This window comes from Ursus arctos, unplaced genomic scaffold (genome assembly GCF_023065955.2).
Source record: "Ursus arctos isolate Adak ecotype North America unplaced genomic scaffold, UrsArc2.0 scaffold_34, whole genome shotgun sequence".
NCBI lineage: Eukaryota > Metazoa > Chordata > Mammalia > Carnivora > Ursidae > Ursus > Ursus arctos.
This window is the reverse complement of record NW_026623030.1, coordinates 23,508,236-23,531,240: the sequence shown is the minus strand read 5'-3', so window position 1 is coordinate 23,531,240 and position 23,005 is coordinate 23,508,236. Positions and strand designations below refer to the sequence as shown.

General features: G+C 35.5%; 1 protein-coding gene across 9 annotated transcripts in view; it reads left to right on the top strand.

Moving 5' to 3' along the window:
• The window catches only part of IFT81 (intraflagellar transport 81), a 205,843-nt gene that overhangs the window by 116,653 nt on the left and 66,185 nt on the right, over positions 1-23,005 (top strand). For 7 of the 9 annotated variants that reach the window (XM_057305812.1, XM_057305813.1, XM_057305818.1 and 4 more), the window contains 3 exons: positions 27-190; positions 1,535-1,630; positions 8,781-8,927. In XM_057305812.1, the coding sequence (XP_057161795.1) occupies positions 27-190; positions 1,535-1,630; positions 8,781-8,927 (407 nt within the window). Of the gene's footprint in view, positions 1-26; positions 191-1,534; positions 1,631-8,780; positions 8,928-12,127; positions 12,344-23,005 lie in introns of those variants that run through there. The other 2 variants (XM_057305819.1, XM_057305820.1) reach the window with 1 other exon arrangement.

Genomic DNA, 23,005 nt, shown 5'->3' with positions numbered 1-23,005 from the left:
GCTGAATATTCATTTTATTTTTAAAGGTTTCATGAAGAGGCTAGAGGAAGAGATAAAATTTAATTTTTATATGGTAACTGAAAAATTTCCTAAAGAATTAGAGAGCAAGAAAAAAGAATTGCATTTTTTACAAAAAGTGGTTTCAGAGCCTGCCATGGGCCATTCTGATCTTCTTGAGCTTGAATCTAAAGTAAGTGACAATCATCTTCTTTTTATAGCTCCCAATTTTCTCTCATCCTGGTCCTGGGAAAATTATGTGAACTGCTTTCTCTAGTGTCCTACTCTTGACTCTTAAGTTAACCTGTGCTGAGTTGACAGCTTTTATGAGGAGTTCTTTGTGAGAAATTGTAACATGTAACGCTGTTACTTAATCCACGTGATGTTATAAAGACTTAGTCAACTGATTAGGAAACTAAGTAGTTTAAATATGTAAATTAATGCACATGATTGACTCATTGGTTTATGTATTCATAATATAATCATTTAGGTGGTAAATTTTAAAATATTTTGCATATCATTAATTTTTATTTCCAAAAATAATATTATAGTAATTTTATATTTAAAGCTAAAATATTTGTATTAGCCTTTTATGCCTGCTTTGGAATTACTAACTTCCTTATAATGCTTATTGAAACCTGGTTTTATGTTATAACATTTTTGTTCCATAGAAATAAAGCACCAATCAGATGTAAAAAATAACAAATCTTAACAAATAACAGATCTTAAAAAATAACAAATATTATAACAATTGATTGAAAGATTTTGATTTGCTAATCTTTTAATGTGCTTAATATGTGCTTAATAGCCACTATAATTAAATATGTAATTCTGACCACTTTATTCTTTTAATTTACTTATAGAAATTACATGTCCAAGTGAGATTTGGCTCAAATTTAATGTCATAGAATTAACAGGAGAATTCTAGTCTTTTCAGAGGGTAGATATACTGAAAGCCATATAATTTTTTTTTATTACTTGAGGGACTATATGCTTCTATTAGCTTTATTCACTTTTATTACATTTGCTAAAGGATTAATGAGTAGGCTAAATGGCAGCTATCATCAAATCACAGATCATTAGAACAAGAAGAGTTTTTAGATGTCATCCATGTCAACTGTCAGTTGGGTTCATGAATTCCTTGCACTAAATCCCTGGGGAATGTTAGTCTGGATTTGCTTTATCACTTGCAATGACTTGAAAGTCACAAGCTAGGTGAGGGGTAACTTTAGATTTGTAGAAATTGTCTTTCTGATAAAAATGCATAAGTATTTCACATAGAATACTTTTAGTATAATTTAAACATGGATGGTTATGTAAGTCATCAAAACGTGTAAATATATATCATGAACTATGAAATGTAAATTGTTTCTAAAAATAATGATAACAACCCACTTATAACATTAATGAACCTGTTCCTCCCATGAAATCACTGATGATAAGAACAGTAAATTCAAAGCTTGGTTTGCCCAGATGTCCCTTAGTTTGTGTAATCACAGGAAGAGTTTTAACCTTCTTTATTTTCATACTGTTTTAGATAAATGAAGTAAACACACAGATCAATCAGCTGATTGAAAAGAAAATGATGAGAAATGAGCCAATTGAAGGCAAACTCTCACTATATAAGCAACAGGTGAGACCACTCTTTTGGCCCTCATATTTAGATCTTTCATCTTATTGGTAAACGTCTCTATAAAAACCCCAGGCTGTGTTGTGCATAGTCTTAAAGTAAGAAGGAAGTAAAGAATAAATATTCTTCTGTTATTGCTAATCTCCAGATTATAACAAAGAATTTGTGGAAAAGCCACAAAAGATGCATGTTCAAGTTTGAAATTCAATACACCTGATGATGCTTAGTTTCCTTATTGTCTGCCAACTGTGGTTATAGAGCTGTTTGTGTTTATATCTGTTGACTGTGAAACTTGATTTTTTTAAATGAAAGCTTACCTTAAGTGGTATAAAATCAAAATATAATCTTTAATTAATTAAAAATATACCTTTTCAGGTTTAAAGTTAGTTTGCAAGTATAGCATAAGTTAAATTTCAGTGCTAAGGCATTTATCATTTTATCCACAACTATTAGATTGTGAGGGTATAAATGTTGTTCTGTATTTCTAGACAAAAGGTTCAAATGAAAGCCATGGATTATCTAAAAAGAACCCAGTCAGGAGGAGTTTAGTGTGATGAGCACTCTGTAACCTCAGAAAATATTGAGCTACGTAACAAAGCAGTTTTCACAGATGCTAAAATTTTTTTTAGATGCTAAAATTTTTAAAAACTTTTTATACTGGAGAATTTCAACCATATACAAAGGTAGAGAAAATAATTCAATAAACCCTCATGTGTCCCAGGCTATAACAATCACAGCCATTCTTGTTTCACTATACCTACCCAGACCTAACTGGATTATTTTAAAGCAAATCTTTGACTTGATATCATTTCATCTATAAACATTTCAGAATGTATGTCTAAAAAATAAAGGCTTAAAAAAACTTTGCAACATACTACATCTGAAAAATGTCATAATTCCTTGATATTGGCAAATATCCAGTCAGTGTTCACATTTCCTGGATTTTCATTTTCTCTTTCTTTCTTTCTTTCTTTCTTTCTTTCTTTTTCTTCTTCTTCTTCTTCTTCTTCTTCTTCTTCTTCTTCTTCTTCTTCTAGTTGCTTTGTTTTAATTGGGATCCTTATAGGATTCATACACTGCATTTGATTGATATGTTTAAGTCTCTTTTAATATGTAGAGTCTCTTGGCCACTTATTTATCTATTTAATAATTTTCTTGCAGTTAATTTATTGAAAAAACTTGTTTATCCTGTAACAGTGGCCTATTCATACTCTTGATTGCTTCTTCATTTGTTAGCTGGATTGCCTCTATAAAAGAAACCTCCTCTCATCAACAATTTGATTAAACTGAGCTGCATTCATGTAGGAAAGGCAGGCTACATGCTTGATTCTTTATCAGTTTTCAAAAAGAATTGGTTTCCTCCAGCTCATTTTCATTCTCCATCAACTAAGGTAGTTTTTCATTTTTTAGTTGCTTGTTTACTTAATGTCATTATGAATCATTGATATAATTATATTTGGTAAATTTAAAACATTTTCCTTAATGATGCTCAAATTGTCCCATTTTTGGCTACTAGGAAGCTTTTCAAGTAACTTCTGATTCCTTTTTAAGATTCTGTTTGTCTTTGATAATGTCCTTGCTCTCTGGTGTGATTAAGATATTTCTGTGCTCATCTTTTATATTTCTTATCCTAGGCTTGGAATTAGGCTTTCTTCTATGAGTCTGATTTGCTTTAGTAGGAAATAATATTTAGAGACTGAAATCTGGGTATTAGGACTTCTTATTGCTCCTGGGTGGTGATTATTTTTAGGTCTTTTCCGTGGAAAAAGCTAAGAAATAGTTTTTCCTCTTACTCTCTTCCTTTTTTTTTTTTTTTAAGATTTTATTTATTAATTTGACAGAGAGAGACAGCCAGCGAGAGAGGGAACACAAGCAGGGGGAGTGGGAGAGGAAGAAGCAGGCTCCTAGCGGAGGAGCCTGATGTGGGGCTTAATCCCAGAACGCAGGGATCACGCCCTGAGCTGAAGGCAGACACTTAACAACTGCACCACCTAGGCACCCCATCTCTTACTGTCTTCCTAACATACACCATGAGTTCATACTTACCCTTCCAGGTCAGGTTCAAGGCTACTGGGCTTCTATTTAGCCTCATCAGTCTCACATCTTTCTCCTTATCCCACATGGAAAATTCTGGTTCTCAGTAACACTAACATAATTTAATTCATTATTTGCTTTAATCCACACTTTATACACAACCGTTTCAAAATAAAAGTAATAATACTACCACCAAAAATATGATCGCTGCTGAAAATTATTTTTCAGTCGTTTTGTCCTTAGGCTATATCCCACTAGGGATAGACAAATTACTGGTTTAAAGTCATTTAGACTAGTTCTTCTATATGGTTATTCCACAAATTAAACTGGATACATATATATGTTTATTTTTACTTTTGTGGAGTACTTTCATTTATTTATTTATTTATTTATTTATTTATTTATTTTAGAGAGGGAGCATGTGCACCCAAATGGGGCAAGGGGTAGAGGGAGAGGGAGAGAGAGATCCTCAAGCAGATTCCCCACTGAGTACAGAGTCCAACGCAGGACTCCATCCCAGGACCCTAAGATCATGACCTGAGCTGAAATCCAGAGTTGGCCAATTAACCAACTGAGCCACCCAGGCACCCCTAGGGATTACTTTTTAGGGAATAATTTGTTTTATAATTATTTAAAATATTTATATGATCCTAAGTCAAATCTAAAAAACAAGAAATATTCAAAGAAGTTTCAAACATCTACTCTGGTGCTATCCATGCTAATCTTTCCTTCCCTCGTAGATAATTTTTAAAAATTTATGTGCTTTATTATTCCATTAAAAATAATAGTATATATACATAGATTCATACATCTTCCTTATTAGAGAAGGAAGAGCATATTATACATACTTTCATATTCCGTGCTTTTTAAAAATCTTTTTTTTAAGGTTTTATTTATTTATTTGACACAGAAAGAGAGAGAGGGAGAGAGCAAGCACAAGCAGGGGCAGGCAGGGGAGAAGCAGGCTCCCTGCTGGGCAAGGAGCCTGATGTGGGGCTTGATCCCAGGACCCTGGGATTATGACCTGAGCTGAAGGCAGACGCTTAACTGACTGAGCCACCAGGTGCCCCGCTTTTTAAAATTCTTAATGATACATGCTGGGGTGCCTGGGTGGCTCAGTCGTTAAGCATCTGCCTTCGGCTCAGGGCGTAATCCCGGCATTCTGGGATCGAGCTCCGCATCAGGCTCCTCCACTGGGAGCCTGCTTCTTCCTCTCCCACTCCCCCTGCTTGTGTTCCCTCTCTCGCTGGCTGTCTCTCTCTCTGTCAAATAAAGAAATAAAATCTTTTTAAAAAAATGATATATGCTGATGAATAGTAAAATAATCTTTGTTCCTTTTTTTTACAACTTTATTGAGATACAATTCACATACCATACAATTCACCTATATAAAATGCACAATTCCGTGATTTTTAGTGTATTTAGAGTTGTGCAACCATCACCACTATCAATTTGAGAACATTTTTATCATCTCAAAAAGATGATAAAAGAATGCTTTTATGTTTATTTTTATATTTAAAATAACCCATTAGCTGTCACTTCCATTTCCTTCCCAACCCTTAGCCCTAGGGAACCAAACTGTCTCTATAGAATTGCCTATAATGGACACTTCATACGAATGAAATCATACAATATGTGGTCCTTTGTGACTGGCTTCTTTCATTTAACATAGTTTTTAAAGTTCATCCATGCTGTAGCATGAGTCAGTATTTCCTTCTTTTTGTTATTGAATAATATTCCATTGTATGGATAGATCATATTTTGTTTATCCATTCATCCATTAATGGGCATTTGGGTTATTTCTACCTTTTGACTGTTATGAACAATGCTGCTATGAATATTGTTATGTAAGCGTTTGTGTGAAAATATGTTTTCTTTTCTCTTGAGTGTATTCCTAGGAGTGGAATTGCTGTTTCATATGATAATTCTGTGTTTAACATTTTGAGGAAATGCCAGACTCTTTCCAAACCAGTCCCACCAACAGTGTATGAAGGTTTTGATTTCTCCACATCCTCGCCAACTCTTGTTATTATCTGTTTTTTTTTTAAATATAGCCGTCTTAGTTGGTATGCTTATTCCTCTTCACAGTCACATAGTACCCCACTGAGTGGTTATACCGCAGTTCATGCAGCCAGTCACCAGTTGGACATTTGGGTTGTTGCCATTCTTTTGCTATTACAAATCATGCTTCAATAAATAGCTTTTTATTTATGTCTTTGCATATTTTTGTCAGTGTTACCTTCAGGATATAGTCCCAGAGGTGAGATTGCTACATCAAAGGGTAAATGCATATGTAAATTTGCTAGATATTGCCGAATTCCTCTCCATAGAGGTTTCAGCATTTCATGTTCCCACCTGCAGTGTGGGAGAGTGCCTGTTTCCTTGCTGCCTCCCAGTAGAGTGTGTTGTTGAACCTTTAGAGTTTTGCCATCCTTGTAGATGAGAAATCATATCCTGTGATAGCTTTAATTTTTGGTTATCTTATTTTAAACAAGGTTGAGCATCTTCTCACATGAATAATAGTCATCTTAATTTCTTTTTCTGTGATTGTCCCTTCATGTCTGTGTCCCCATTTTTCTCTAGAGTTGTTGGCCCTTTTTTATTTATTATATTAGAAATATTTACTCTTGGGGCACCTGGGTGGCTCAGTCAGTTAAGCATCCGCCTCTTGGTCTCAGCTCACGTCTTGATGCCAGGGTCATGAATTCAAGCCCCGTGTTGGGCTCTGTGCTGGGTGTGGAACCTACTTTAAAAAAAAAAAGAAGAAGAAAAGAAATATTTACTCTTTGTCTTGCTTATAATTGTAACATTTTCCCCAGTTTGGTATTTGCCTTTTTACATTGTTTACAGGGTTATGTCACCATGGAAAATTTCTTTATTTTTATGAAATCAAATTTAATAGCTTTTTCTCTTATTATTTCAGGTTTTGAGGCATATTTAGGAACATTTTTCCCTCTTGTAAGTTATAGAGAAATTTACTCAAGTTTTCTTTTTGGACTTCTCTGTTTTAATTTTTTGTATTCAAGTCTCCAGTCTATTTAGAATTCTTTTTCTGGTGTATGCTATTGATTGTATATAGCTACCCAATTATCTAATTTTCCCAATACCAGTTAGTAAAAAGTCCATCTTTCCCCCTCTGGATTTGAGATTCTGTTTGTTCTAATTTAAAAATGCTTTTGAATTTATTTCTGTATTTTCAATTTTTCTATTGGCCTTCTGTTCAGATACTCATATTAACTTATTTACAGAAGCTTTATAATCAAGTTCAAATAACTGATAAAAGTAGCCACCTTCACCCCCAGTTGCTATACTTTTTCAGGGTTTTCCTTACAATTCTTCTTTGTATGTTCTTTCAGTAAGCTTTACTATCAACTTGTCCAGCTCTTTAAAAAAATGTAATTTTTAAATTATTGGGTTTGCTTAATATTTATCACTTGCCTCAGAACTTACATCTTTATGATATTTGAGTCTTTCCATCTAGGAACATGTTATGTGTCTCCATTTGTTCAAGTTTATTCTTTGGTCTTTTGGGAGTATTTGTTTTCCTCCAAATTTTAGAACTTCTGCTTACATGTTTTATTTTGTGTTTTGCTCTTATAATTGAGGGCTTTTCTTTCCTTATGTCTTCTTCCTTATTTGTCTGTAGTGCTATTGATTTGTTTACTATTGTTTTCCCATAGATTCTCTTGGGTTTTTTAGGTATAAAATCATATACTGTGAAAATTCCAACTTTTCCTGTCAAATTCTTATGCTTCGAATTACTTTCTCTTGTCTAATGGTATGAGCAAATACCTTCAACACAATATTAAATTATAGTGGAGATAGTGGGCATACCTTGTTCCAGATTTAGTAGGAATGCTCTCATGTTTCTCTATTAAATAAGATCCTGGTTTGGGCTGAGTTTTATATTTATTTATTTTATCATTTTAAGGAAGTATACCATTGATTCCTATATGGTTCTGGTACTCTTATTATTCCTTCTTTCTCTCTCTCTCTCTCTCTCTCTCTGCTGGAATAATTCCGTAGAGAGAAACATTCCTTCATCATCTCTCTTTCATTTTTTAAACAGAGAGAATAGACTTGTTTAAAGGGTTTGCATTATTGGGGCGCCTGTGTGGCTCAGTCGTTAAGCATCTGCCTTCAGCTCAGGGCGTGTTTCCAGGGTTCTGGGATCGAGCCCCACATCAGGCTCCTCTGCTGGAAGCCTGCTTCTTCCTCTCCCACTCCCCCTGCTTGTGTTTCCTCTCTCGCTGTCTGTCTCTCTCTCTGTCAAATAAATTTTTAAAATCTTTTAAAAAAATAAAATAAAATAAAATAAAATAAAATAAAATAAAATAAAATAAAATAAAAAGGGTTTGCATTAGAGATTTCCCCTCCCCTGTCAAATTTGTGTGAAGAAAATATTTGTACTATTTCACTTAAGAGGACAGTTTGGCTAATGTTTTCCTTAAACTAGTACAGCCATGGTTCATTTAAGGAAATCCCCCAAGAGTTGCTAAGTAATATAAAGTGCTGCATTCATGGCTAAGAGCAGCCATTTGGATTGTGTAAACATTTGCCTAATTCTGGTGAGTCACATGTTTGATTTTAAACCTGCTCTTTATTTATTAGAATGCCCCAAATATAATAGATGTTTTAACATTTCATTTTCAAAGTATGGATATTGAATTTAGGTAGGATAATCTGTGTTGTAGTTTTGAGAATAAAACATTCTTGTTTTCTTTCCATGAAAGGAAACCTACCATGCAGAAAAATAAAAGACTTAAGGAGAACTTCTATTTACTTACCTAGAAAGTACCTTCATTAACATTTGAGTGTTACTTGGGAATATTTTAATATTTTTTTTTACTACTGTATTTTGTTTCTCTGCTGATATAGCCTATATTTTCACGGCTTTTGTCTTCCAAATGTTTTGGGGTTGGTATTTAGTATACATTGCATACTCCTATTAAACAGATAAGTGGTGATGATAGGTAGTAGGGCAAAGGGTATTGGTTAGGGGAAGCCAACCTGATATTGAAAATTTTGCTTGGAAAAATCTAAAAAATTGATAATTTCATAAGATAATAGAAAGTTGATTGTGTGTCTAATTTTACATTTATATTTAATGCTCAATTAGGCATCCATCATTTCTCGTAAAAAAGAAGCCAAAGCTGAGGAACTTCAGGAAGCAAAGGAGAAATTAGCCAACCTAGAGAGAGAGGTATCAGTGAAGACAAATCAGACCCGTGAATTTGATGGCACTGAAGTTTTGAAGGGAGATGAAGTAAGTTGAAGCGTCTAATGGGACAAGTATATGAGTATTGTTTTTGTTTGAAAACATTCATGTTTTTGACTTTTTTGGTTTGAATATCACTAATGGAAAGTTTATTTTATAAAACCTATGTATTTAAAACTGAAAAGTCTTTGCAATAATATTAAGATAATCTTGCTTATAATGACATAGATCTTAGTGATTTTATGAGATAAGGTTCCAAATTTTTACTTTTTTAATTAAGCAAATTTATATTGGATTTATGAATTATAAATATTAAGTTATAAAAGTAAGGCAAAATTAGTAGGAACTAACAGATAAGACAAAAATTCATATTCATTGATAGATGTCATTCCAGAAAGGGCTGAGAAAATAATATCACTAAGTTACTTTGTCAGTAATGTGTATTTGGCCACTGGGACTGGCACCATTTAAATTACTTCATTGTAGATGCTTGTAAATTTAAAAATACAACTCTGTCTCGTGTTGCTGTATACTTAAATTTTTGAAATATGTTTTAACAGCTGTTATTTCATTTATTCTTCTGTCAGACTCCTGAGAGTAGTAGGACAAGTAATACTGTCATTTGTATATATGGCTAAACTTAAGCACCAAAAATATAACCCCATCTCATTTTCATAAAATTAGCTCAAGAAAGAATGAATAAATGAAGCAAAATATCTTGTCTTTAGCACAGTGGTTTTTTTTTAAGCAAATCAAGTGATAGGTGTTATTTTAATTCCCAGTCATCGCCTGTACTTTACCACTGGTTATAGCTCATTTATTTTATATTAGCTACGTAGCTGCCAGGACTCAGCAAAAGCTACTTCAAAAAGCTGCTCACATCCAAACTTCATTTTTGGCTTTGAATAGTTACCAAATTCATACTGTTACAAATTGGCAGTGAACCTTCACTATGACACACACAAGTGAGTTATTCCCACAGTACCACTTTTCTCTGTGGTGTTTCTGATTGTGGTCTCCCAGTATGCTGTTAACTTTCTGGGAAGTAGTAGATTTCAGCATTCAGCGTGTGACTGAAAACTTACTTTGGCTTTTAACATACACTTCCAGATTGCTTTAAGAGACTATTTAAAATGTTACTTGGAAGCCAACACAGTGTGCTGAGTGACATCCTTACAATCCAGGGCGTGCGGCGGGGGGGGGGGGGGGGGGTTAATTGTAAGAGACCCTGCTACTTCCTACCATTTTTGTCTTCTCTTAAGAAAATGCTGCCCAATTGACAAGAAATACTAATTGCCGTGGCCACATTTGGCATGAATAGTGCTTATAAATTCAGCATTAGATATTCCTTCTATGCAAATGTGAGGGAATAGAACATAGTGCCAACCTATTAGGTTTTATTTTTGATAAATTATAGTGAATAGGAGAAGTGTCTGATGACAGAAATAGCATACTTTCTTTAAGGGGAAAGAGATAACTTTGGAAATGATAAGGTCAACTTAATTTTTTAAACAGTATCTGGTCAGAAACGAGAACAAATCAAGGAAATCATTTGGCAGTTACCTAAAAGAACAGAAGGTATTGGGGAACATTAAGCGTAATTTTGTAAAGAACAAATCTTGGTAGACCAGTTTTATTTTCTACTTTGATAAAGTGATAGACCATATGGACAAAAGGGAGGAAGCTTGTTATACTTAAAATTATGTAATATAGCTGGACTTCAGTGAGGTTTCATTTGGTATCACATGGTAATCACCAAAAAATCATGTTTTTTGCCACCCATCTGTTAACACAGTTGGTGAGAGGGTATCGAGTAGTATCATGGCATTTAGAAAGAATAACTATACCAGCAGTCACAAATAGGAGAATGAGGAAGGGGGGGCTAACATTAATTGAGCACTTTTTATACAAGGTTCTGTGCTAGATGCTTTGCAAACACACACTTCTTTATTTCTTATATTCTTGTTACTGTTATTTACGTTTTACAATTGAGTGAAGCTCAGGGAGATTTTAGATGCACTTATAGGTAATAAGTGGCCAGCTTGGGATCCAGGTCTTTCTCACACGTTCCCATTGACCTTGAGCAAATCACTTCTCCATCTATAAAATGGGGGTGATTGCTCTTCACTGTCATTACGAAGAACACATGAAATAATGGAGGTCAGAGCTTCCAAAAAACTGGAAGGCTCAGTCAAAATATAACATCTGGCATCTGGAAGTCATCATTCCTATGGGCCTCATGTTACTACATGTGTGAAAGGCAGTGTAGTGGAATGGTTAAGGGCATGGGCTCTAGAATTTGGTTGTTTGAGTGCAAATCCTGTTTTTGTCAGCTTACCAGATGGGTAACCTTGGGCAGCTTCTGTAACCTCTTTGTACTCAGCTGAAAATGTGACTATCATCACTATATACTTCTTAGAATTATTATTGTACAGATTAAATGAGTTAATACCTGAAAAGTGCTTAGAATAGCATGAGCACATGCTGAGTACTCAGTACGTGTTAGCTCTTGATATTTTTATATTTTTGTCAGTCCCTTGAATGAAGAATTTGAAAGCTAAGAATATTTTTACAGCTGAATACTTGAAATTGGTATTTCCTAAACTGGGTGCAATTCAGTAGAAGTAAATATGAAATAGTTTTTGCTTACGGATAAATAATTTGCATAGACTCAGAATAGGATAACACTAATGAAAGTCATTTTAGCTGCTATTCACTGAGCAGTTACCATGTGCTCAACCTTTAAAAACATATCCTTGATGACGGTTGCACAATGATGTGAATACACTTAATGCCACAGAACTGTACACTTAATGCCACAGAACTGTACACTTAAAAATGGTTAAAAGGATAAATTGTATACTATCTGTGTTTAACCACAATAAAATACACATGCAATATATCCTAATTCATCCTCTCAAAAAAACCTGTGAGGTAATTATTATCTCTATTTTATAACTGGGGAAACAGGCTTAGAGAATTTTAAGTAACTTGCCTAAAGTCACACAGTAAATTGAGTTGCAGAGTAAGGATTTGAACTCAGGTCTGACAGTCACTAACTGTTAGCTTGCTAGAAACTGGATGACAGCCATTTGTTTGGATGTAAACCTTCGTTCCTTGATTATCCATGTGTGGTTGTTTGATTAATCTTTTCTTGGAAAAATTTAGGAATGTGACTGTTAATAAGGATAAATGTAACAAATACTATACGTACAGTAATTTATATTCCTTTGTCATTTTCTTTTTAGAGGTCAGCTAGCAGTTTTTAAAGTTCGGTATTGAAGTATGCATTCTGATGCTTCCCACTGCCGTTAAAGTTAATATTCCAGATGTTATATTTCGTCTGAGAATTTTAGCTCTTCTGTTTGCAAATGACAAGTGCTGCAGGCATTTGTTCCTCACTAGACTTTTTCATTAGTATTCCCTGGATGTTTCTTATTAATAAAAGATGAAGTGTCTAAAAATGCTCCTCTTTTTCATTGTACTTTGGTTATCACTTGAACATTTTATTTTCATGGTATTGCCTTGCTTGATTATGGCAGTAGGCACAGGAATGTGTTTATCTCTTATTGTGCCAGACTTCTGACATGGGTAGGAATTTCTTGAACTATTGAAATTATCTTCTCAGTGGTAGAGGTTTTCTTACCAGTCTAGTCTATCTTGATTTCTTTCTCTTCACACCAGTATTTGGTAGGTGATAAGAAGGTTAAATTTAGAGACTATAGTCTCTTAACATAACTAAAAATTGATGATAATGTCTGTTTTTTATATCTTGAGGTTTTTATATTGGATTTTCATATGTAATAACTAAGGATAGGGGCGCCTGGGTGGCTCAGTCAGTTAAGTAACTGCCTTCAGCTCAGATCATGATCCCAGGGTCCTGGGATGAAGCCCAGGATTGAGCCCCGCCTTGGGCTCCCTGCTCAGGGAGGGGAGCCTGCTTCTCCCTCTCTCTCTGCTGCTCCCCCTGCTTGTGCTCCTTGTCTCTCCCTCTGTCTAGTAAAATAATTAATTAATTTAAAAAAAAACCCAAGTATAAATCTAGTTGAATTGATATTCTCAAAGAATTGTGAACGCTGTCATCTCTGAGAGAAGTTACCCAAAAATGCTATGGAACATCCTTGATATCAATCTGTTTATTATTCTTACCAATAATTTAGATTAATTAATAGTTAATGTTTATTATGCAGTTACAATGTGCCAGACACCATCCTAGGCTTATTTATTTCATTGAACAACTCTAAGAGATAGTTATGATCATTATTCCTAGTTTTTACAGATATGGGACCTGAGGCACACGGAGGATTTGTGCTAACTTACCCAAGATCACATGGCTAGTAAGTGGTAGTACTTTGATTTAAATTGAGGTGGTCTCCCTCCAGAACCTTTAATAATTTTCGCATGACAGGAAGCTAGAAGGAATAGTCAGCCTGAGAGAGATGATGGAATTAGGGTTCAGAGTCATCTCAGGAGGCCGGAGGATTGTGCTGAAACAAACAATGCCATCAACAGGATTATGAACACAGTGTTGTAGAGTTTGAGTTTGTTTGTCATCTCAACATACCAACCATGAGTAATGCAGCATTAGAAAACAAATTATTATACTCCATTAATAAAAATGTAATATCCTATTTATGGTGAAATTATGCCTGGAATACTATTTTACATTTTTTGGCATATGTTTTAAGAAGGACATAGTTAAGGCAGAGTCCAGATGAAGGTGACCAAAATGGATGAAAAGTCTGGCAATTTTCATAGAAAGAAATGATTATGTATTAACTGAGAACAAAAAAACAAAGGCATAATAGAATTGCATTTAAATTTCAAAAGGATACGGAAAGGATGGTGTGCATAAAAAGAGTTAACATAGCAGGCCTGAAACTGCTATTCTTAGAAAATCTTGTTCGCACGGTTGGCCCTTGGCTGGCATCTAGGAACTTGAATTTAGAAGGATTCCCACCATTCCCTGATAAGAATTGCTCACTGTGCCTAAACTGTATATACAAAGAATGTGGTTTATGTTGAACACCTGCTTTCCTTCTCAGAGCCTGAACTTTTGGTAAGGGCTAGGCAGAGAATGTGCCTCCGTGACCAGACTAAATGCCTGGATGCTGAGTCTCTAATGAACTTACCTGGTTGGCAGCATTTCACACATTGTTATAACTCATTGCTGGGCAATTAAGGGAGAAGACTCTTGGAAGCTTGCCCCTGGTTTCCTCTGGATTTCACCTCATGTGCCTTTTCCCTTTCCCGGTTTTGCTTTTATGTTTTCACTGTAATAAAGCGTTGCCAAGAGTAGGACTATACGCTGAGTTCTGAGTCCTCCTAGCAAATCATTGAACCTGGGGAAGGTCTTGGGGACCCCTGACACAGATGGATTAGTATTCATCTTGTTTGTTTGACAGAAGGCAGAATTAGGACCAATGGAGAGAAAGAAATATTTGATTGGCTATAAGGAGAAATTTCTACAACTTAAGCTTTCCTCAGTAGTGAAGCAGGCTGCTTTGGTGAAGTAGAGTGCTCCACCATTTAAAATATTATGACAGAAGCTGAATGAGGGACATTTTAGAAGTAATGTGTGCAGTTAGTAGAAAAAAAGATTGGACTGGATCAATGTTGGGGAGTTTTTTTAATCTTAAAAAATCTGATTATACAAGTAGTACATGAATATGTTCTTGTGACATGAAAATCGAACAACACACACAAAATTAAAGTCTTCCTTGACTTCCTCCCACCCCCAATCCGAGTCTCTCCGGCCCTTTACCAGAGAGAAACCGCTGCTTCAAGTCTGTGTGTCCTTTCAGTTCTTTCTCTACAGATAGACATAGATAATACTGTTTTGTGGGTTTTTAAAAATATAAATGGTTTTATACTGTGTGTATTGTACAAGTTGCTTTTAATAAAATGTCCTGGAGATTTTTTCCATGTCAGTAAATGAGGAGGTTAAGAGAATTCTGTAGAGGTTAAAAGAATCAGCTCTGGAGCCAGAATACCTGTGTGTAGATTTCTGCTGTGCCACCTGTCAGCTCTTCAGCCTCAACGTGTTAGCGAACTCCTCTGTGCCTCAGTTTCTTTGTCTATAAAGTGGTGTAACTGCTGTGGAAAACGGTATGACAATTCTTCAAGAGTCAAACACAGAATTATCATATGACCCAAAAACTCCCCTCGTAGGTTGGAATCCTCATGTGGTTTTCTCTTAAGACTTTCTAAATGCAAATTGTTGCAGTTATTCTAAGTTATGATAACTAGAATTGTTTGGACAGGATTTTAAGTATTAAACTAAGTGACCTTAGTTTTCCGTAATTTGGAGTGCTTTAAAAATGTTTACATAGAATTATCTAACTTTATGCAGGAGTCAGTGTGAGAAGAGACAAAAAAACAGTATTATAACAAAGTGTAATAGTTGATGGTGATATATTTGACTCTGAGTTGTTAATAAAAGATTGCTGTAGTCAGTACGATTTTTTTAAGATAATGTAATGAATTTAACTAAGGAGCATGTCTTCCAGAATAATACCCTGTTATTGTTTCCCCAGCTCACACCCCATGACCCTGAAATGTACTCCCATAGCCCTCCATTCCTGTGTGTTGTAACATGCAATACACTTAAGATCACTTGTCAGTTTCTGCTTCCCCTAAGAAAGCAGTAAGCTCCACGGTGGCAGGGGCTTATCTCTTTTTCACCATCATTTACTTAATACCTGGAATGTAACAGGCACTTAGTAAATGTGTGGAAATCTGAAAGTATATAATGTAATCTAGATATATGTATGTTTTTCATCAGAAAAGTGATAATATTAAAAATGTCTTGGCACTTCTTTGTAGGCTTCAGTTAATAGGAAAAATTATGTATATTAACTGTTTGTCTTAGCCATAGTTGTATATTTCATTATATAAAGTTATTTTTATTTTTTATTTTTTTATTTTTTTTAAGATTTTATGTATTTGTTTTAGAGAGAGAGTGCACGGCAGGCAGAGGGAGAAGCAGACTCCCCACTGAGCCAGGAGCCCAATTCAGGACTTGATCCCAGGACCCTGGGATCATGACCTGAGCTGAAGGCAGACGCTTAACTGCCTGAGCCACCCAGGCATCCCATCCCAGATAAAGTTATTTTTAGATACCTGACAACAAACCTAAATTTGCCATTTAATCTGTTAACCTCCATTACTTCTTTAGTAACTACAAATTTTGCTATTTCATAGGCGGCAATCTGAGTGTGATGACTATCTGTCTTAATGGAAGAGCAAAGAAGAGAGACTGCCTCTTGTAGTAGTCCCACATAGCTACTGACCTTTCCCATCTTAGTCATCTTGATATCTCTGAATCTCAGCTTTAATTATTTGAAAAAGCAAACAAAAAAATCAGCCCCGATGATGTAGTGCTGGTACTGTGTTGTTGTTGTTCAAATGAATGCATGCCTTTTGGTTCTGAACCGTCTTTTTTTAAGATTTATTTATTTATTTTAGAGGGACTGGGGGAGGGGCAGAGGGAGAAAAATCTCAAGTAGACTCCCTGCCGAGTGTGGAGCCTGAAGCAGGGCTCGATCCTATCACCCATGAGGTCATGAACTGATCCAAAACCAAGAGTCAGTCACTCAACTGACTGAGCCGCCCAGGCGCCCCAGGGTCTGAACTTTTTTATAGCAACAAGTGAACCTCTGGTTAAGGTTCTTTTGGCACTTCATGCATTGAAAGGTCACTCCTGGTTAATCATGTATGAGTATAGAGTCCATTGTGTTTTGTCCCCTAACCATTACAAGAAGTTCACCTGTTTTGCAGTTATGACTGCTTTAAAAATGTGCTTGGTCAAGTAATGTTTATAAGAAGCTTTAGAAAGATCCCACCAATTCATTCTACAGCTACCGATAGAAATCCTAGAGCTAAATTGCAAAGATTATGAAATCTTCTTTAAATACTTCAAAGAGAAGCACAGTGAAGATAAGGGAATCCTGGCAAGGTTTGCTGCAGCTGTCAGATCCCGAAAATTTAGGAATCAAATTTTGACACTTGTAATTGAATCATCCACCCTTCTAAGTGAGCCCAGGCAAACCTGTGATATTTTTAGAACCTTTCAAATCACATTACACTCTTTAGAGTTCATAGCAGGACCCGAAGCCCCTAAAATTTCCCAAGAGATGGAACAAAACAGAATCAAAGAAATTTGTCTCAATTCACTGTAATAGAAGTAGTGTATTATGCATGCAATCTAGGTAAAGCCACAGTTGCAACCCAAAATTTGAAAACTTTTCATAGCAAAATGTTTTGAGAGTTAACTGCTTGGACAGCAGTTGAAAAATCCATTATCTCTAATATAGTAACAGCTGTGTGGTGGTGATTTGATTTATAATAGAAGCATAGAGACTGGTATGATTAACTGTGTTTCACAGATGGATGTTCCTGTGCCCCAAGTTTCATTTAAGACAGATTTCTACCAGCATATATCCTATTGCTTATTATACTGTCTCAAAAGAATTAGCAGTTAACTATCCACTACCATTTATAGGTAATTACATTGCTTATGCTTAGATTGGTAAAATTTTCTAATTTATTTTTAAATATTTTTTAAAGATCTATTTATGTATTTGAGACAGAGAGTGCGAGTGAGCATGGGGGGAGGGGCAGAGGGAGAGAGAATTTCAAGCAGACTCCACAGTGAGTGTGGAGCCCGCTGGGGGGCTTGATCCCAGGACCCTGAGATCATGACCTGAGCCAAAATCAAGAGTCAGATGCTTAACCGACTGAGCCACCCAGGTGCCCCAGAATTTTCTAATTTAAAGTTAAAAACCTAATACTAACAGGTTCCAAAAGTTTAGAATAGTATTTGTATGTGTGTCTACGTTGGCACTAGTTATGATGGGTGATTTGAAAAGACTGTCATTTTAACAGAAAACAAAGGTTGCTTTGAAACATTTTTTCTTGCCTTAGTACAAATATCTGAAACCAGACTTCAGGGAGTCCAAATGATTTATTGGAGCATAACATGAAAATACAGCCTCTTCAGGTTTTCTACAAGTCCGAATTCAGACAGAAAAGAAGACACTGACAAATGGGCGAACAAATCGTGGTCATTGGGCATATTCATGCTACTCTTGAACAGTTGGTGTTATCTCATGTGACACCTAACTCTCTTGGGCCTTTTTCTGTAGTTTTCCATGCTTAAAAATCATTTGATGGGGGGCGCCTGGGTGGCGCCTGGGTGGCGCAGTCGTTAAGCGTCTGCCTTCGGCTCAGGGCGTGATCCCGAAGTTACGGAATCGAGTCCCGCATCGGGCTCCTCCGCTGGGAGCCTGCTTCTTCCTCTCCCACTCCCCTACTGTGTTCCCTCTCCCGCTCGCTGTCTCTCTGTCAAATAAATAAATAAAATCTTTAAAAAAAAATCATCTGATGGAGTAACTGACAAAGATGTGATGTAATTAAGAAATGGAAAATAGCATGCATATTGGACTATTAAGATTTGAGGACAAAAGTACTCATTCTATTCCAGGTTTCCCAACTTGCTAAAATTCGGTGAGTTGTATTAATTTCTCTGTAGGTTTCCTTCTCTGTAAAAGGGAAAAAAACAATAGATTTTTGTGGTTCTGGACAACATAGAGTATTTATTATATGGTTGTCTTGTAAGGTCCTCACAGCTAATTACTGTGGAAATAATTTTCATGCCAGATACTGAGGTGGAAAATTTGCAGCAGGAGCAGAGGTGCTTGTTTCCGCATAAATATCCAGAATGATGCCTGGAATCTAATAATGCTTTTAAGTTCCAGATAAGCTTGAAAAGCATTTGTAAATGGTTACATACTTAAGGAAATAAGCTGCTTTGTCCATTTAAAAAGCTAGCCTAGATTTTGATCATTACTATTAAAAATTCTAAAACATGGGGCGCCTGGGTGGCACAGCGGTTAAGCGCCTGCCTTCGGCTCAGGGCGTGATCCCGGTGTTTCGAGATTGAGTCCCACCTCAGGCTCCTCCGCTGGGAGCCTGCTTCTTCCTCTCCCACTCCCCCTGCTTGTGTTCCCTCTCTCGCTGGCTGTCTCTATCTCTGTCAAATAAATAAATAAAATCTTTAGGAAAAAAAAGATTCTAAAACATATTAAATGGATAAAAAGAGAAAGAACATCTGGCAAATTCCATTTTGATCACAAAGGAATGTGTAAAATTAGTCCTGAAGCTAGAAGCTAGCTCTATAAAGCTTTAATCTTATTGATCTCAGCATTTAAAATGATGGCTGTTCTTTCATAAATGACAAATTTAGGTTACAAATGTATATTGGTCCAAATGATTAGTAGTAGCTGCTATAATGGACCTTCCTGCACAGTGGCAAGCTTTGTAGTTCACTTTAATGACAAATTTGCTTTATTAACCTGCTATAGTGCACTATAGAAAGCTTTTCCTTAATGGTCCAAGAATTTGTTGCTTATCTCTTATCTCAGAGTTCCTTTAAAAATTATTTTTAAAATATTTTTTAAATTAAGTATTTAAAAAATAAATCCCAAAAAATTCACTCATAACTCTATCTGCCCTATACAACAGCTAATTTTATTTCTTAATTCTCTCCCAATCTTGGCTTATAAATATATATATATATACACAAAATTTTTACACAGTTGTACTCAGAGTGTATAAATTTATAATTGCTCGTAGTAGTAATTATTCTGTTTTAGTTCTAAAGAGCATCCATAACACCTAGATTTTTACTTTTCTGCTTAGTCTAATTACTTGACGTTTCTTTATTTCTTCACTAATTAGAAGAAACAGTAATCATCTCTTACTTTCTAGGTACTCCTTAACTACATTCAAACAGAATGACAGACATTATTAATCATTATCCATTATTCAATTTTTATAGACTTTTAGTATATTTTATAGATTTTATTTAAAAACTACCTAGTTTTATTTTAGACAAATAATCATTCATTTTATAATGGTAACATTGTATGATTTGATCCTCAGAGGTTACCCTTTATACTGTAATAAAGTATTTTTAAGAATTGGCTGGTATATGGTGGCAATTATGGTTATTAATAATTGTAGATGTTTAGGTCAAGAATTTGCTTTATTAAACCATTGTGGCTTAATTAATCATAACAATGATAGCTCCTTTTTATTCAATGCTACACAAGGCATTGTGCTAATTGCCTTACATTTTCATATCACTGTGAGATAAGTATTGTTACCTCCTTTTTTTTTTTTTAAATTACAGTTGAATTGATATATAAGGACAAAACAGTAATTGCCTAAGGTCACTTTAAGTAGTGGAGCCTGTATGTGAAATTACATTTCTCTGACTCCAAAGCCCATGATCTTAACACCTCTCTGAACTGCTTCTGTGACTTTGTTTTACTGCTCTTAGGACCTTAATGATTAAGTTCTAAATGAAATTATTTGTGACTTTTTGCTCATATAAATTGTTACAACATGGGATTATGAGTGAATTTAATTTTTAGTACTCAAAGTCTATTCAAAATAAAATCTATCAGCTGTTAGGTGTTTGTTGGTGATGGGCTTTCTTTGAGGTGGGTTGTACTTTTAATTACACTTTTTTTAGATTGATTCAAATATGTAGTTTAAAAAGTAAAACAGTACTACAACGCTTATAATGAAAATAATGATCCCCTTTCACATTCCCAAGTCATGCTTCCTTGAAGCTACCACTCTTAATGTCTTTGGTTGTTTCTTCTAGAATCTACTTCTACATATCTAAATAGCATGTTTGTGCTGAAACTTAAAATTTTTTTTTCCATTTTGGATATACTATCATGGGAAATGAAGATTTAGCCCTACACTTCTCATTCCCTGTCTACCCCCATACCTATCTTTCCATTCATTAGAGCCTCCCAATGCAACTATAATTTTTGGTTAAATCATTATTATATTCACTATGATAATTGTAGAAACACAGTTTACAACTGAGCCATGTAGTATACTATGGTTACATATCCTTTCTTGTACACTTTTAAAAAAATTAATACTGACCTCATTTTTTTTTGTTTTTGTTTGGTTAGTTTTTTCACGTACTTATCACCCACTCAGCTCCAGACCTCTGATAGAACTGTACAATTTATCTTAATATGGCATATGTTCATACACAGTAATCTATTAATTATATTTTGTAAACCTTAAGTGTATTCTTTTTAGAGTCCCTCTCATTCTTCTGTTCCGGTCAGAAGATTTTTTTTTTTAAGATTTTATTTATTTATTTGACAGAGATAGAGACAGCCAGCAAGAGAGGGAACACAAGCAGGGGGAGTGGGAGAGGAAGAAGCAGGCTCATACCGGAGGAGCCTGATGTGGGGCTCGATCCCATAACGCCGGGATCATGCCCTGAGCCAAAGGCAGACGCTTAACCGCTGTGTCACCCAGGCGCCCCTCAGTCAGAAGATTTATATCTAGACTTGCTGTGAACTGTAGGCTTGCTGTGAACTGTAATCTAGGGCTTCACAGTCATCATCCTGGAAATTTCTTTAACCATTCTCCTGTTTTGGGTCCCCTGCTTTCTACATCCCAAGGCTTCTCTTTCTTGGTTTATTTCCTTGTTGTACTAGAGAATGTTCTTGAAAAAGAGGGATTTGGAAGGTAAATTTCTGAGAATCTTGCTTATGTGAAACTGTCTTTATTCCATCTGTCTTTATTCCATCTTGTCTTTACTCCATTCCATACATGATTGATAGTTTGACTGAATGATGAATTCTGGTTGAAAATCTTTTTTCCTGAGAAGTTTGAAGACATTGTTCTGTTGTCTTCTAGTATTCATTGTTGCTGTCTGAGGCTGTTATAATTCCCAGTCCTTTGATGTGACCTCTTCTTGAGGTAAACCTCTTCTTGAAACTTTTGGGATTCTCTCTTTACCTCTGATTTTCTAAATTTTTAAGGTTATGGGCTTAAATAATCTTTTCTTCTTTCACTGAGCTGGGAATTCTATTGGTCCTTTCAATTTAGAATCTTATTTTATACCCTTCAGTTTTGGGAGATTTTCTTTTCTTCTTCTTCTTTTTTTTTTTTTTTTTAAGATTTTTATTTATTTATTTGACAGAGAGAAAGACAGCCAGCAAGAGAGGGAACACAAGCAGGGGGAGTGGGAGAGGAAGAGGCAGGCTCCCAGCGGAGGAGCCTGATGCGGGGCTCGATCCCAGGACCCCGGGATTACGCCCTGAGCCAAAGGCAGACGCTTAATGACTGAGCCAACCAGGGGCCCCTGGGAGATTTTCTTGTATTTCTAAATTTAAAAAAAATTCTGGGGGTGCCTGGGTGGCTCAGTTGGTTAAGCGTCTGCCTTCAATTCAGGTCATGATCCCAGAGTCCTGGGATTGAGCCCTGAGTCCGGCTCTCCGCTCAACAGGGAGCCTGCTTCTCCCTCTCCCTCTGCCTGCCGCTCCCCCTGCTTTTGTGCTCTTTCTTTCTCTGTGTCAAATAAATAAAATCTTTTTGAAAAAATTCTCTTCTTCTGGAACTCATTGGTTAGATTTGGGAACTTCTATATTGATTCTTTTATGTTTATTTACTTTTCAAAATGTAGGTGTTAAGTAAAGTTAGGTGACAATGTGTGTGTGTGTGTGTGTGTGTGTGTGTGTGTGTGTGTATTATATGAGAAGAGTTAAAGAACAATGAGATCATGAACATATATATACTTCGCACTCAGCTTAAAAAAAGAATCTTTGAGGTTCTCTGTGTGCCTCTCCTTTATCCTGTTTGATTTCTATCCCTCTCCGAGGTAACCACCATCTCAAGTTAGGTATTTTCTGACTCTTATTTACTGTTTGATCACACATTTGTATCCCTAAATAATATGTTGTTTAATTTTCCCAAGCAATACTAATGGAAGCACACTCCATATATTCTGTAACTTGTTTTGCTCTACATTATTTCTTGAACTTAAAATTATTTACTTTCACTGTATACATGTAGTTGAATATATAACAATTTGTTGTGGCTCGTTTTCCAGTCTTTTGCTATTGCAGTGTTTCTGTCAACATTCTTATGTATGTGACTATGAACAGAATTTCCCCAGAGCAGGGTCTACCTTTTTTCACAATATGACACTTAAAAAAAAATTGATCATTGTTTAGCATACTGAGGTAAAAGGACAGAGCTGCTTATAGCTGAGGGTGACTGGCTTGGGAGTTCTTTATAATATC